Source organism: Eubalaena glacialis, chromosome 7 (genome assembly GCF_028564815.1).
Source record: "Eubalaena glacialis isolate mEubGla1 chromosome 7, mEubGla1.1.hap2.+ XY, whole genome shotgun sequence".
Taxonomy (NCBI): Eukaryota; Metazoa; Chordata; class Mammalia; order Artiodactyla; family Balaenidae; genus Eubalaena; species Eubalaena glacialis.
The window spans coordinates 72401037-72418705 of NC_083722.1; the positions used below are offsets into that span (position 1 = coordinate 72401037).

A 17669-nucleotide genomic window follows, 5' to 3' on the forward strand; every position below is an offset into this window, starting at 1 on the left:
TGAATAAAGGAATGAACAGAGGAATGAAGGACATTTTGGTTCCTTGGTGTGAGCAGTAGACGCCCAGTGCCTGAGCGTCCTAATTTTCCTTGGGAAACCATCCTCTCTCATCCCCAGCCTGGTGATGAAGACAATCAGGTGATGAAGTCAGTCAACAAAGCACCTCCCTCGGCCACAGGGTTTGGGGTGGGGACAGGCAGGTAACCCTATTCAGAGCCAAGTGGGCACCCTCTCATCCTCCACTGGATTGGATGTTGCAAGAACATGGGACTGAATCTGCTGCAGCCACTGTTAGGGAGACAACAGTGAGCTGACCCAGACAGGGCAGAGCTGAGAGGTGGACTCCTTCTGAGGCCTAAACCATGCTGTCCTTGAGTAAGCCCTGCCTGTGGCTGTGAGTTATATGACCCAAAAAACGCCCTTTTCACTTACTCTGGTTTGGGTTGTGTTTCCTGTTCCTTATAATTAAAGCAATCCTTAGAATTCCTATATTGTTGACCTTTATTTTTATGACGAACAGTCAATGGAGGTGAGATAACTGACCACTGAGCTGCATGACACCAGGTGACTGCACCAGGGCCTGGGTCTCCTTCTCAACCTTTCAGGGGCTGGGGACCCCAATCAGAAAGAGAAAAAAGGGACAATCCTCTAATTCCTGAACCCTCAAGTTATTTTGTACACCTGCTTACTATCACCATCCCAGGCCGAAGACGGACACTAAGGAAGTTTAAAGGGCTCACAAACAAGTAAACCCCTAACAGCTGTACCATGAAACATCTACTCTGTACCATCCGGTCCACTGAACTCTACTAGTCACAAAACATTCACAAACACAGACGACCCTGTTGTGACCGGGAACCATCAGCTCCATTATGTGGTAAAATTGCATGAAGAGGTTAATGGAGGCAAAAGGCTTGATCCAGTAAGGTCCCATAGTGAGCCAAGGGTCAAGCTGAGACATGAAGCAACAGAACTGGTTTCTGCCACATCTGACCTTCATGGGCAGAGTACCATTGAGCCTGGATTGTGTACTTCCTCTTGACACCATGCGTAGCTGAAACACATACCTATCTTACCACATATGTCTCTATTTCAGCAACATTAGAGCACAGTTTATAACAAGTTACCTGGCTGCTATATTACCTGAAAAGGAAATGGGAAGGAATGTGCAATCACTGTCAGAGAGAAGGTAGGAGAGGAAAAGCTCTGAGCTTGGTTTTGTTCCTCAACAACAGACTCAGCAAGCCCAGCACCAATCCATGGGACTAGAGCACAACACATGAGGGAAGAACACTTCATCCATACCTGGGAGGTAAAAGTTTTAGAGACGAACTAATCACTCTTAGAAGATTTCCAAATAATGAGTCCAGAGTTCTGGTGGGTTAAGTCCTGCACCTCAGACGCTCAACTGGAAAGATTGTTTCTTCCTTGTTTACGTTAGTGCTCAGCTCAGAGACAGTCAGCTGAGAACAGTATGATTCAGAAGAAGCAGTGGGCTTCAGGTCAGGAGATCTGGAGTTCTAACCCAGTGTTGACCCCATGAAAACTAAATTTAAACTGAGGCACATCATCACTCTGGGCCCCAGCTTCCTTAACTGCAAAAGAGATAAACAAAACCTGCACGTTTTACCTGACTGGATTGTGAGGATAAAACAGGACCTAGCAGATTTGAAAAAATTAGGTGCACAGTGCAAATATTAAATGGTGTTGGGACTCTGATGATAAAACATTCTCTAGGGATGCTCAGTGGTTCCCATAACTACCTTGCGCAAGAAGGAGACGGCCTGTTTGCCAGGGCACTGCCTGGCACCTGTGCATGGTGTGTGAGCAGCCTACATATGAACCCAGACCCAGCTGTCCACAGCTACGGCAACCACAATCCCCAGCTTTTCTAGGACAGACACACTTCTTTCTACGTAGTTTGGTGTTTCCTTTCAAAACAGGAATGTATAACTAGATGTATTAAATGTATAACTGAATATTTTCTCTGCCTTTATAAAGCTATTCAAGTATATGTATTCACACATCAGAAGCTGACCACCCTCACTCGCTCACAGAACCCCTGCCTCGGCCAGTCTGCACCCAACTCCCAGGGCTCTCCTCAGCGATACACTGAGCACCTACCCACTCTGGCTGCTCATTAGGCTCTTCTGGCTTGTGGTCAGAGGCCACAGGTGGGGGCGAGTAATCCTTCACAGGAGTGGTGAATTCCACGGGTCCTGTTCCTGGCAAGGGGAGTTTCAGCAGTGGGTAGCTAGGATGAACAAAAAGGAGAGAAGAGTTAGGACACGATGGCAGGTAGAAGCTGTGCTGAGGTAACAGTGACGCAGGAACCACTGCACTTGCACTAAATTCTCCATGCTAGGAGAACTGTACAAATGTACAAAATATTAGTCATAAAACTTCAGAGCTAGGAGAAAACTCAGAAGCCTCTAGATCAGAATTTTTCAAACTCCCTTTTAGTCACAGGAAACCCAATGCATAAACTATGAAGTAGTTTACTGGTTGAATATTTTTGGAGATGTAATAAAGGCAAGATGCTACACAAACTTCTGGTCAAATTAGACATAAGTAAGACAACAAGAAAAAACTGGGGAGGGACTTCCCTGGTGGTCCAGTGGTTAAGACTCCGTGCTTCCACTGCAGGGGGCACGGGTTCGATCCCTGGTTGGGAAGTTCTACATGCCGCGCGGCGCTGCCAAAAAAAAACTGGGGAAACAAAAATCCAGAAGGATCCTGATTCAGACTGCTGAGCAAATTGCTCCAATTTAAAGGGACAGACCATGGAAACTGTGCAAAACACATTGAGGGTGTGGTTTACACTAGATCAGGCTGAACAGAAGTCAATGGACCTACCACACACAAAGGAAAAAGCTTGGCCTAACATCAAAAAGTTGGCAAATGGATGTGCTTTTGTTTCAGGTTTCACTTCTTTTAAAACTTTTTCTTCAGGACTTCCCTGGTGGTCCAGTGGTTAAGACTCCATGCTTCCACTGCAGGGTGGGCAGTTTTGATCCCTGGTTGGGGAAGTTCGCATGCGGCGCGGTGCGGGGGAAAAAAAAAATTGTACTACATAAAAGTTAATTCCCAGTTTTAAATAAAACTGGGAATTAACTTTTATGTAGTACAATGCACAAATCTTAAGTATAGGGACCTCCCTGGTGGCGCAGTGGTTAAGAATCCGCCTGCCAATGCAGGGGCCTGGGTTCGAGCCCTGGTCCGGGAAGATCCCACATGCCACGTAGCAACTAAGCCCGTGTGCCACAACTACTGAACCTGTGCTCTAGAGCCTGCGAGCCACAACTACTGAGCCCGCATGCCACAACTACTGAAGCCCGCATGCTTAGAACCCGTGCTCCGCAACAAGAGAAGTCACCGCAATGGGAAGCCCGCTCACCACAACGAAGAGTAGCCCCCGCTCTCTGCAACTAGAGAAAGCCCGCGCACAGCAACAAAGACCCAACGCAGCCAAAAATAAAATATAAATAATTTTTAAAAAATCTTAAGTATATAGTGCAATGAATTTTTACATATGCCTACACCTGTGTAACCACTACCTAGATCAAGCTATAAAATATCTCCAGAACCTCAGAAGGTGGCCTTGTGCCCTGGCCCAGTGAAGAGTATCCACTACCATAAACCGCTATTAGAATTTCTATCACCATAAATTAGTTTTGCCTGTTTCTGATGGCATATAACTGAAATCATCCATTCCACTGTGTATTCTTTTGTGACTGGCTGTTTTCACTTAAATTACATCTACTAGAGTCATCCACACTGGCACATGTAGCAGATCATTCTTTTCCGTATGTACTATTCTGCTGAATGAACATATTACAGTGCATCTATCTATTCCAGTGTTGAGGAACATTTGGCTGCTCCCAACTGAAGCTATTAAGAATAGAGCTATTTTGGTAATTTTTATGTATACACTCATTTTTATGTAAGCACTCATTTCTGTTGGGTATATTCATAGAATGAAACTTCTGGGTTGTGGAGTATACGTATATTTAGCTTTGGAGATCACACCAGTTTTCCAAAGTAGTTATTTAAAGTAGTTATTTAAATTTACGTTCCCACCAGCAGTGTGATAGGAGTTTCAACTGCTTCAAATCCTTGTCACCTCTTGATATTGTCAGTCCAATTAATTTTAACCATTTAGAGGAGGTGGTGGTATCTCTCTGTGGTTTTAATATACAGCAAATAGTGTCGAAAACTCTTTCATATGCTTATTAGCCATTTGGATGAATCCTCTTTTGTGAAGCACCTCTTCAACTCTTTAACTGTTTTTAATTGAGTCGTCTTTATATATTCTAGATATGAGTCCGCAGTCCTTTATACAGCTATAAATTTCCCTCTTGGTTCTACTTTCACTGCAACCCGTAAGTTTTGGTATATTGTGTTTTTGTTTTCATCATCTCAAGGTATTTTCTATTTTCCTCTCTGATTTCTTCTTCGACTCACTGGTTGTTTTAGAATATACTGTTTAATTTCCATGTATTTGTGAATTTTCCCTCTATTAGTTTTTAAATTAAATTTATTTATTTTACTTATTTATTTTTGGCTGCATTGGGTCTTCGTTGCTATGCGCAGGCTTTCTCTAGTTGCAGTGAGTGGGGGCTACTCTTCATTGCGGTGCACGGGTTTCTCATTGCGGTGGCTTCTCTGGTTGCAGAGCACGGGCTCTAGGCGCGCAGGCTTCAATAGTTGTGGCACGCGGGCTCTAGAGCGCAGGCTCAGTAGTTGTGGCACACAGGCTTAGTTCCTCCACGGCATGTGGGATCTTCCTGGACCAGGGCTCGAACCCGTGTCCCCTGCATTGGCTGGCGGATTCTTAACCACTGCACTGCCAGGGAAGCCTTCCTTCCATTATTGATTTTTAGTTTCATTCTGCTGTTATTGGAAAAGATCCTCTGTATGATTTCGATCTTTTTAAATTTACTGAGACTTGTTTGTGGCCTAACATATGGTCTATCCTGGAGAATGTTTATGTTCACTTGAGAAGAATGTGTATTGGTCTAGCTGGTTTCAGTGTTGCTCAAGTCCTCCATTTCCTTATTGATCTTGTCTGCTTGTAGCCATCATTGAAAGCGGAGTATTGAAGACTTCAACTATTATTGGAGAACTGTATATTTCTCCTTTCAATTCTGTCAATTTTTGCTTCATATATTTTAGGGATATGTTGTTAGGTGTTATATGTTTATAATGGTTATATCCTCTTGTTGTATTGAAGCATTTATCAATATATAATGTCCTTCTCTGTCTCTAATAAATTTTTTAATGTTGTCTGATCATAATATAGCCACTTCAGCTCTCTTTTGGGTACTGTTTAGCACGGAATATCATCTTCCATCCTTTTACTTTCAACCTCTTTGTGTTCTTATATCTAAAGTGTAGTGTATATCTAAGGACCTCCCTGGTGGTCCAGGTGGTTAAGACTCCGTGCTTCCAGTGTAGGGGGTATGGGTTTAATCCCTGGTCAGGGAACTGAGATTCCACATGCTGCAGGGCGCAGCCAAAAAAAAAAAAAAGTTAAAAAAAAAAAGCGTAGTGTATATCTAAAGTGTCTTGTAGACAGCATGTAGATAAAGTCTTTGTAAAATCAAATTGGCCACTCTTTTAAAAGGAGAGTTTGATCCACTTACATTTAATGTGATTACTGACAAGGAAGGATTTATTTATGCCATTTAGCTATTTGTTTTGTTTGTCTTATATGATTTTTGTTCCTCAGTTCCTCCATTGCTGCCCTTTTTTTAAGAGGGGGGGATTGATTTTTTGTAGTGTGCCACTTTGATTCCCTTCTACTTTCCTGTTCTACATATTTTAAAAGTTATTTTCTTAGTAGTCACCTTGGGAATTCTATTATTAACAACTTATAACAACCTAGGTTGAATAGAGGGGTCAACAGCAAATCTGAGCAGAGAAGAAAGGATCAGCAATCATGAAAATAAGACAACTGAAATCATGCAGTCTGAGCAGCTTAGCTTCAACAGGATACACCCACTCTGTCTAGACATCCTTGTCTCTCCCCTTTTATATTGTCACAGATTACACTTTACATTTAATCTCTTTAATGTAGATTTTAAATTATTGTTTAATACACTTGCCCTTTAAATCACAGAAGACAAAGAAAGAAATTACAAACCAACAATACTGATTATCTTTTTTTTTTTTTTTTTTTTATAGTTTTATTTATTTATTTATTTATGGTTGTGTTGGGTCCTCGTTTCTGTGCGAGGGCTTTCTCTAGTTGCAGCAAGTGGGGGCCACTCTTCATCGCGGTGCGCGGGCCTCTCATAATCGCGACCTCTCTTGTTGTGGAGCACAGGCTCCAGACGCGCAGGCTCAGTAATTGTGGCTCACGGGCCTAGTTGCTCCGCGGCATATGGGATCTTCCCAGACCAGGGATTGAACCCGTGTCCCCTGCATTGGCAGGCGGATTCTCAACCACTGCGCCACCAGGGAAGCCCCCTGATTATCTTTACTAGTGTTTATTTTTTCTTACGGCTTCAAATTGCAGGGTAGGTGCACTGGTAACAATTTCCCTCAGCATTTGTTTATCTGGAAATGTCTTAATTTCTCCTTCATTACTGAAGTATAGTTTTTGTTGTTTTTTTGGTTTTTTTTTCAATTTGAAAGCAGTCACTATTTTTTTTTTTTTTTGCCCACACCCTGCCGCATGCAGTATCTTAGTTCCCTGACCAGAGATCAAACCTGAGCCCCCGGGCTTCCCTGGTGGCGCAGTGGTTAAGAACCTGCCTGCCAACGCAGGGGACATGGGTTTGAGCCCTGGTCCGGGAAGATCCCACATGCTGCAGAGCAACTAAGCCCATGCACCACAACTACTGAGCCTGCGCTCTAGAGCCCACGAGCCACAACTAATGAGCCCATGCACCACAACTACTAAAGCCTGCACGCCTAGAGCCCGTGCTCCGCAATAAGAGAAGCCACTGCAATGAGAAGCCTGTGCACCGCAATGAAGAATAGCCCCTGCTCGCTGCAACTAGAGAAAGCCCACATGCAGCAACGAAGACCCAACACAGCCAAAAATAAATAAATAAAATAAATAAATTAAAAAAAAAAAACCTGTGCCCCCAGTGTTGGAAGCGCAGTCTTAACCACTGGATCGCTAGGGAGGTCCCTGAAGTATAGTTTTGTAGAATTTTGAACTCTTGATTGAGTTTTTTTTCCTTTCAGGACTGTAAATATGTGATCCCACTGCCTTCTGGCCTCCATGGTTTCTGAGAAGAAATCAGCTATTAATCCATCGAGAATCCCTTTTATGTGAAGAGTTGCTTCTCTTTTGCTTCTTCCAAAAGCTAAGGTTCAGCTATTTGGAGGTAGGTGTCAAGGGCTGTCTCTGGACTTAGCTAAGGTTTTGCTGGGGAAAGCTCCACACAATGCCTGGGCTGACCCCTGAGCTCTGGGTGCAGAGAGGAGTCCTGGGGCCCAGAGCTAAGACTGCTGAAGCTCTAGCTCTACTACAAGATGAAGGCAGGCAGTACATTTTATTTACCTACATTCACTTTCCATACAGTAGCTGCTCAAAACACTGACTAAAGGCAGCCTGTTTCTCAAGATTTGAAATATGTAAAACATCTGTGAATTCCAGGAGTCTAAACATTCCAGCAGGAAGAGAAAGAAGGTCAGCACACTCCAGAGCATCCACTTCCTTAGGATAAAGTCTCTTTGGAAATGTCCACAGGCCTTGAAATGCTTAAAGTGGCTCACAGTCATTCTCCAACCTTGCCCTGGAGCCGCACAACTCCCCTCTTGCTTCTGAGGCTCTGTACTTGCTGGAACACTCTTGCTTATTCTTCTCCTAGATAACTCAGCTTCAAGGCCTCAACTACAGTATCATTTGCCTAGGAAATCTTTCCCCTTTCCCCAAAACTGAGTTACGGCCCCTCCCCTATGAGCTGCCAAAATGCCCCGTACTCACCCCAACACGGTTCTTATCACTGATGGTGAGCCTGCCCGTTTCTGTCTCTGTAACAATGATGATGGTTTCTAACTCTCACTGAGCACCTACTGTGTGCCAGGTGCCTTCCATCTTTTTTCTCATTTAAGCCTCAACACAGGGACTTCCCTGGTGGTCCAGTGGGTAAGACTCTGTGCTCCCAATGCAGGGGGCCTGGGTTTGATCCTTGGTTGGGGAACTAGATCCCACATGCGTGCCGCAACTAAGAAGTCCACATACAACAATGAAGATCCCGTGTGCTGCAACTAAGACCCAGCGCAGCCAAAATAAATAAATATTAAAAAAAAAAAAAAAAAAAGCCTCACCACAACCCAACAAGGCACACAGAAGCTATATCCCCTCTAGACCCCAAGAAAGTGACAGAACCAGTATATGAACACAGGCAGTCTGGCCCCAGAGTCCACCCTCTTAACATCACACTATACTCTTGTATTACATTTCTGTTTTGTTTAAAAATTTAAACAGGTAGGAGTAGGAACCAAGATGGCGGAGTAGAAGGACGTGCTCTCACTCCCTTTTGCGAGAACACCAGAATCACAACTAGCTGCTGGACAATCATCGACAGGAAGACACTGGAACTCACCAAAAAAGATACCCCACATCCAAAGACAAAGGAGAAGCCACAATGAGACGGTAGGAGGGGCGCAACCACAGTAAAATCAAATCCCATAACTGCTGGGTGGGTGACTCACAGACTGGCGAAGACTTATACCACAGAAGTCCACCCACTGGAGTGAAGGTTCTGAGCCCCACGTCAGGCTTCCCAACCTGGGGGTCCGGCAACGGGAGGAGGAATTCATAGAGAATCAGACTTTGAAGCCTAGTGGGAATTGATTGCAGGACTTCAACAGGACTGGGGGAAACAGAGACCCCACTCTTGGAGGGTGCACACAAAACAGTGTGTGCATCGGGACCCAGGGGAAGGAGCAGTGACTCCGGGGGAGACAGAACCAGACCTACCTGCTAGTGTTGGAAGGTCTCCTGCAGAGGCGGGGGCTGGCTCTGTTTCACTGTGGGGACAAGGACACTGGCAGCAGAAGTTCTGGGAAGTACTCCTTGGCGTGAGCCTTCCCAGAGTCTGTCATTAGCCCCACCAAAGAGCCCAGATAGGCTCCAGTGTTGGGTTGCCTCAGGCAAAACAACCAACAGGGAGGGAACCCAGCCCCACCCATCAACAGTCAAGTGGATTAAAGTTTTACTGAGCTCTGACCACCACAGCAACAGTCAGCTCTACCCACCACCAGAGCCTCCCATCAAGCCTCTTAGATAGCCTCAACCACCAGAGGGCAGACAGCAGAAGCAAGAAAAACTATAATCCTGCAGCATGTGGAACAAAAACCACATTCACAGAAAGATAGACAAGATGAAAAGGCAGAGGGCTATATACCAGATGAAGAAACAAGATAAAACCTCAGAAAAACAACTAAATGAAGTGGAGATAGGCAACTTTCCAGAAAAAGAATTCAGAATAATGATAGTGAAGATGATCCAGGACCTCGGAATAAGAATGGAGTCAAAGATCGAGAAGATGCAAGAAATGTTTAACAAAGACCTAGAAGAATTAAAGAACAAACAAACAGAGATGAACAATACAATAACTGAAATGAAAACTACACTAGAAGGAATCAATAGCAGAATAACTGAGGCAGAAGAACCTGGACCTGTCCTTCCAGTGACCTGGAAGACAGAATGGTGGAATTCACTGCTGCGGAACAGACTAAAGAAAAAAGAATGAAAAGAAATGAAGACAGCCTAAGAGACCTCTGGGACAACATTAAATGCAACAACATTCGCATTATAGGGGTCCCAGAAGGAGAAGAGAGAGAGAAAGGACCAGAGAAAATATTTGAAGAGATTATAGTCGAAAACTTCCCTAATATGGGAAAGGAAATAGCCACCCAAGTCCAGGAAGCACAGAGAGTCCCATACAGGATAAATCCAAGGAGAAACACGCAGAGACACATAGTAATCAAATTGGCAAAAATTAAAGACAAAGAAAAATTATTGAAAGCAGCAAGGGAAAAACAACAAATAACATACAAGGGAACTCCCATAAGGTTAACAGCTGATTTCTCAGCAGAAACTCTACAAGCCAGAAGGGAGTGGCACGATATATTTAAAGTGATGAAAGGGAAGAACCTACAACCAAGATTACTCTACCCGGCAAGGATCTCATTCAGATTTGACAGAGAAATCAAAAGCTTTACAGAGAAGCAAAAGCTAAGAGAATTCAGCACCACCAAACCAGCTCTACAACAAATGCTAAAGGAACTTCTCTAAGTGGGAAACACAAGAGAAGAAAAGGACCTACAAAAACAAACCCAAAACAATTAAGAAAATGGTCATAGGAACATACATATGGATAATTACCTTAAACGTGAATGGATTAAATGCTCCAACCAAAAGACACAGGCTTGCTGAATGGATACAAAAACAAGACCCATGTATATGCTGTCTACAAGAGACCCACTTCAGACCTAGGGACACATACAGACTGAAAGTGAGGGGATGGAAAAAGATATTCCATGCAAATGGAAATCAAAAGAAAGCTGGAGTAGCTATACTCATATCAGATAAAATAGACTTTAAAATAAAGAATGTTGCAAGAGACAAGGAAGGACACTACATAATGATCAAGGGATCAATCCAAGAAGATATAACAATTATAAATATATACACACCCAACACAGGAGCACCTCAATACATAAGGCAACTGCTAACAGCTATAAAAGAGGAAATTGACAGTAACACAATAATAGTGGGGGACTTTAACACCTCACTTACACCAATGGACAGATCATCCAAAATGAAAATAAATAAGGAAACAGAAGCTTTAAATGACACAATAGACCAGATAGATTTAATTGATATTTATAGGACATTCCATCCAAAAACAACACATTACACTTTCTTCTCAAGTGCACAAGGAACATTCTCCAGGATAGATCACATCTTGGGTCACAAATCAAGCCTTGGTAAATTTAAGAAAACTGAAATCATATCAAGCATCTTTTCTGACCACAAAGCTGTGAGATTAGAAATGAATTACAGGGGAAAAAACGTAAAAAACACAAACACATGGAGGTTAAACAATACGTTACTAAATAACCAAGAGATCACTGAAGAAATCAAAGAGGAAATCAAAAAATACCTAGAGACAAACGACAATGAAAACACGACGATCCAAAACCTATGGGATGCAGCAAAAGCAGTTCTAAGAGGGATGTTTATAGCTATACAAGCCTACCTAAAGAAACAAGAAAAACTCAAGTAAACAATCTAACCTTACACCTAAAGGAACTAGAGAAAGAAGAACAAACAAAACCCAAAGTTAGCAGAAGGAAAGAAATCATAAAGATCAGAGCGGAAATAAATGAAATAGAAACAAAGAAAACAATAGCAAAGATCAATAAAACTAAAAGCTGGTTCTTTGAGAAGATAAACAAAATTGATAAGCCATTAGCCAGACTCATCAAGAAAAAGAGGGAGAGGACTCAAATCAATAAAATTAGAAATGAAAAAGGAGAAGTTACAACGGACACCGCAGAAATACAAAGCATCCTAAGAGACTACTACAAGCAACTCTATGCCAATAAAATGGACAACCTGGAAGAAATGGACAAATTCTTAGAAAGGTATAACCTTCCAAGACTGAAGCAGGAAGAAACAGAAAATATGAACAGACCAATCACAAGTAATGAAAGTGAAACTGTGATTAAAAATCTTCCAACAAACAAAAGTCCAGGACCAGATGGCTTCACGGGTGAATTCTATCAAACATTTAGAGAAGAGCTAACACCCATCCTTCTCAAACTCTTCCAAAAATCTGCAGAGGAAGGAACACTCCCAAACACATTCTATGAGGCTGCCATCACCCTGATACCAAAACCAGACAAAGATACTACAAAAAAAGAAAATTACAGACCAATATCACTCATGAATATAGATGCAAAAATCCTCAACAAAATACTAGCAAACAGAATCCAACAACACATTAAATGGATCATACACCACGATCAAGTGGGATTTATCCCAGGGATGCAAGGATTCTTCAATATATGCAAATCAATCAATGTGATACACCATATTAACAAACTGAAGAATAAAAACCATATGATCATCTCAATAGATGCAGAAAAAGCTTTTGACAAAATTCAACACCCATTTATGATAAAAACTCTCCAGAAAGTGGGCACAGAGGGAACCTACCTCAACATAATAAAGGCCATATACGACAAACCCACAGCAAACATCATTCTCAATGGTGAAAAACTGAAAGCATTTCCTCTAAGATCAGGAACGAGACAAGCATGTCCACTCTCACCACTATTATTCAACATAGTTTTGGAAGTCCTAGCCACGGCAATCAGAGAAGAAAAAGAAATAAAAGGAATACAAATTGGAAAAGAAGAAGTAAAACTGTCACTGTTTGCAGATGACATGATACTATACATAGAGAATCCTAAAAATGCCACCAGAAAACTACTAGAGCTAATCAATGAATATGGTAAAGTTGCAGGATACAAAACTAATGCACAGAAATCTCTTGCATTCCTATACACTAATGATGAAAAATCTTAAAGAGAAATTATGGAAACACTCCCATTTACCACTGCAACAAAAAGAATAAAATACCTAGGAATAAACCTACCTAGGGAAACAAAAGACCTGTATGCAGAAAACTATAAGACACTGATGAAAGAAATTAAAGATGATACCAACAGATAGAGAGATATACCATGTTCTTGGATTGGAAGAATCAATATTGTGAAAATGACTATACTACCCAAAGCAATCTACAGATTCAATACAATCCCTATCAAATTACCAATGGCATTTTTTACGGAACTAGAACAAATCATCTTAAAATTTGTATGGAGACACAAAAGACCCCGAATAGCCAAAGCAGTCTTGAGGGAAAAAAATGGAGCTGGAGGAATCAGACTCCCTGACTTCAGACTATACTACAAAGCTACAGTAATCAAGACAATATGGTACTGGCACAAAAACAGAAACATAGATCAATGGAACAAGATAGAAAGCCCAGAGGTAAACCCACACACCTATGGTCAACTAATCTATGACAAAGGAGGCAAAGATATACAATGGAGAAAAGACAGTCTCTTCAATAAGTGGTGCTGGGAAAACTGGACAGCTACATGTAAAAGAATGAAATTAGAACACTTCCTAACACCATACACAAAAATAAACTCAAAATGGAATCAAGACCTAAATGTAAGACCAGACACTATAAAACTCTTAGAGGAAAACATAGGAAGAACACTCTTTGACATAAATCACAGCAAGATCTTTTTTGATCCACCTCCTAGAGTAATGGAAATAAAAACAAAAATAAACAAATGGGACCTAATGAAACTTAAAAGCTTTTGCACAGCAAAGGACACCATAAACAAGACGAAAAGACAATCCTCAGAATGGGAGAAAATATTTGCAAACGAATCAACGGACAAAGGATTAATCTCCAAAATATATAAACAGCTCACGCAGCTCAGTATTAAAGAAACAAACAACCCAATCCAAAAATGGGCAGAAGACCTAAATAGACATTTCTCCAAAGAAGACATACAGATGGCCAAGAAGCACATGAAAAGATGCTCAACATCACTAATTATTAGAGAAATGCAAATCAAAACTACAATGAGGTATCACCTCACACCAGTTAGAATGGGCATCATCAGAAAATCTACAAACAACAAATGCTGGAGAGGGTGTGGAGAAAAGGGAACCCTCTTGCACTGTTGGTGGGAATGTAAATTGATACAGCCACTATGGAGAACAGTATGGAGGTTCCTTAAAAAACTAAAAATAGATTTACCATATAATCCAGCAATCCCACTACTGGACGTATACCTGGAGAAAACGATAATTCAAAAAGACACATGCACCCCAATGTTTATTGCAGCACTATTTACAATAGCCAGGTCATGGAAGCAACCTAAATGCCCATCGACAGACGAATGGATAAAGAAGTTGTGGTACATATATACAATGGAATATTACTCAGCCATAAAAAGGAACGAAATTGAGTCATTTGTTGAGACGTGGATGGATCTAGAGACTGTCATACAGAGTGAAGTAAGTCACAAAGAGAAAAACAAATATCGTATATTAACGCATGTATGTGGAACCTAGAAAAATGGTACAGATGAGCTGGTTTGCAGGGCAGAAGTTGAGACACAGATGTAGAGGACATATGGACACCAAGGGGGGAAAACTGCGGTGGGGTGGGGATGGTGGTGTGCTGAATTGGGCGATTGGGATTGACATGTATACACTGATGTGTATAAAATTGATGACTAATAAGAACCTGCAGTATTAAAAAACAAACAAAACAACTAATACTAAACTTTCATTGGGTTATTTGTATGGAAATATGTTAATATAAATGTTTCAGACATTATATGAAATTTCTAAAAATCTTATATGTTCTGGTATAATGTTATAAGTCATAATTCTAGTTATTACTTTAAAATGTATATCTCAGAAATAACTAAATTTCCTTGTCAATTGCATTATTATGAACTTTCATCAAATCTTTAACCGTGGTCATTTTTAAGTCTTTTGTCATTTACAGACAGTTCTGGGTGTACTCTGATGCTTTTGCAAATATGTTCCTATAAAAGGGTTTCATCTTCAAGGAATTCATGGAAAAGACTCTGACAAGTACAGGTTTCTGGTAACTGACTGAACTGCTGAACTGAATGAATAAGCATTTTCAGAACTCTAATGAAAAACTGATGAACTCATAAAAGCGCTAACAAAAGATCAAGATGAAAAAAAAATTAATTACATGGGACTGAGTAAACTGATGAGGATGATTATAATTTTTGTGACTTTCTGTTTGAATTAAAAAAAAAATTTAAACAATCATAAATTCCTTTTAATAGAAGCACAAGAAAAACACCAAGAAAAAGATTCTACAAAAATGCAAAATGCAAGGTTTCTTTTTTTTAAAGTTTTTATTGGAGTATGGTTGCTTTACAATGTTGTATTAGTTTCTACTGTACTACAAAGTGAATCAGCTATACATATACATATATCCCCTCTTTTTTGGATTTCCTTCCCATTTAGGTCACCACAGTGCATTAAGTAGAGTTCCCTGCGCTATACAGTAGGTTCTCATTAGTTATCTATTTTATACATAGTATCAATAGTGTATATGTGTCAATCCCAATCTCCCAATTCCTCCCACCCCATCCCTTTCCCCCTTGGTATCCATACATTTGTTCTCTACATCTGTATCTATATTTCTGCTTTGCAAATAAGATCATCTATACCGTTTTTCTAGATTCTACGTATATGTGTTAATATACGATATTTGTTTTTCTCTTTCTGACTTACTTCACTCTGTATGACACTCTCTAGGTCCATCCATGTCTCTACAAATGACCCAATTTCGTTCCTTTTTACAGCTGAGTAATATTCCATTGTATGTATGTACCACATCTTCTTTATCCATTCCTCTGTTGATGGATATTTAGGTTGCTTCCATGACCTGGCTATTGTAAATAGTGCTGCTATGAACATTGGGGTGCATGTGTCTTTTTGAATTATGGTCTTCTCTGGGTATATGCCCAGTAGTGGGATTGCTGGGTCATATGGTAGTTCTATTTTTAGTTTTTTAAGGAACCTCCATACTGTTTTCCATAGTGGCTGTATCAATTTACATTCTCACCATATGTGGAAATTCTTAATAAATCTATGTTTCAACTTGTGTTTTGTAAATGAAGTCCATCACAATGGAGCATGTGCTGAGGATTTGGAGTGTAGGTTCACAGGTGGTCCCTCCTCCCCGGGACAGGTGCTTGACCACCAGCTCCCCTGCCAACTTGCATCCCAGAATCTGGTCTTCCTCTCCCTGTCCAGGTATCCATTTGCTGCTGCCCCCTGGAGGCGCCTGACCAAACATGGAGGGCTGTTCAGAAGTGCATACCCCGCTGTGTCCTGGAGCAGGGTGAGACACTGGCCATCGCCTAGCCCATGCTGGCTGCACCACAGCAATCTGATGGGCATTTTGGCAGGAGGAAGCCTTTCATCCACTCCCATCTGAGCATATTTTAGTACCTTTAACAGTACTTTTCCCCTGCTTTCTGAAGCAGCAGCCCTGCATTTTCATGTTGCACTGGGTCCCACAAATGATGATGCTGGCTCTACATCTCCCATTCTCACTCCCAGTCATCTGTGATGGGAGCTCAGGAGACACTGAAGACATACAGAAAGAGCAACCAGAAAAATGACACTCAAGAGATGTGGCACAGGACACCTCTCTGGAGACATCTGGAGTGGGACATGTTTTCTCTCTTCCCTTCTCAGGGGAGAACAATACAGGACTCGGGGTGGGGTAGTGAAAGACTATAAAGGGAAATTTCTGAGATCTCCTGATCTCTCTTCTGTTGGAGGAAATCTGGGGTTGGAGGAAATTTCGGGTGATAAAGGAGTCTTTGATCTCCTACAAGCCTTTCAGAGCTTTTCCAGAGCTTGTGTGTGAGGTCAGGGGTAACTTCTGCTTGGAGGGAGACTCTGGCTTTGGAATGCTGAACAGGACCCAGGAGCAGCTTCTGGAGCTGGTCCCCTGGGCTCCTGAGTCTAGGCTTTGGGGCAGAGGTCAGTGGTGCTCTGGGACTTTGTTCTCAGCTATCCAGCCCGGCTCTCCAAAGCACAGGTGCAGACAGGGCTTCAGTTACTCATATTTCTTTCTTGTTCATGAAAGGAATATAAATGTGTCCAGAGAGTGGCCACATAGGTACAAAAAGAGGGAGCCTGTTCTATAGTCTCCTGTGTGCCCACCCACAAAGGGGTCACGATGATCGTAGGGAAACCTGAGCTGTGGGCAGACAAGGGAGAGAGGTTGAGAGCGGAGGCCACCAAAACTGAGATGTCCAGCCTCAGCCTGAAGGTGCTGCTTTCCTCCAGAGAAAAAGGAGGAGGAAGGGGCCAAGTCTGCTCTCAGATACCCACACAGGCTGTAGGATTATCCTCCTTCAGGAGGTTTGGAATGGTCTCATCATGATTCCAACTTGCTCTCCAAGTTAAAATCCACCCTCTCTAACCATGACCAGCAGGTTATGGAATCACAGGTGACCTGATGACCCCTCACATTAACCTCTGACCCACACATAGGGCAATTCAGCTGGCCTGGCACCCAGACACTCTTCCTTCATTCCACGGCATACCTACCACTTCCCAGGACAGGTCCCAAGAAATAGCACCCTCTGCCTTGCTGGACTGCTGCTGAGCCACACCTCCGGTCCTGGTGGCCTAACCTCTAGGAAATGTAAACAGATACCTCTTGCCACAGTGCCTACTTGCTACAAGTTTCATCAGATTTTCCCAGAGGAAAGAGCATTTATGGCTCCCAGGGTGATCCAGTGGGATGAACAGGTCCACAGCCCAGGCAGCTGCTAGATCCAGACAGAGGTAGCAAGAGCAGCAGTCCTTTCGGTTCAAGCTGAACAACTCTCTCATTCCAGGTACAATAAAGGTAAGCAGTTAAATGGAATCTGAGTATCTAATAAAACTACTAAAAGCTGTCTACTCATTTCTCCAAAGAAGACATACAGATGGCCAATAAGCACATGAAAAGATGCTCAACATCACTAATTATTAGAGAAATGCAAATCAAAACTACAATGAGGTACCATCTCACACCAGTCAGAATGGCTATCAT

At 41.9% G+C, this 17669-nt stretch overlaps 1 protein-coding gene across 3 annotated transcripts in view; it reads right to left on the reverse strand.

Annotated features, from left to right (window-relative positions):
• Nucleotides 1–17669, reverse strand: part of SCAP (SREBF chaperone) — a 92751-nt gene that overhangs the window by 22875 nt on the left and 52207 nt on the right. For all 3 annotated transcript variants that reach the window (XM_061196675.1, XM_061196676.1, XM_061196674.1), the window contains exon 3: nt 2125–2254. In XM_061196675.1, the coding sequence (XP_061052658.1) occupies nt 2125–2254 (130 nt within the window). The remainder of the gene's footprint in view (nt 1–2124; nt 2255–17669) is intronic.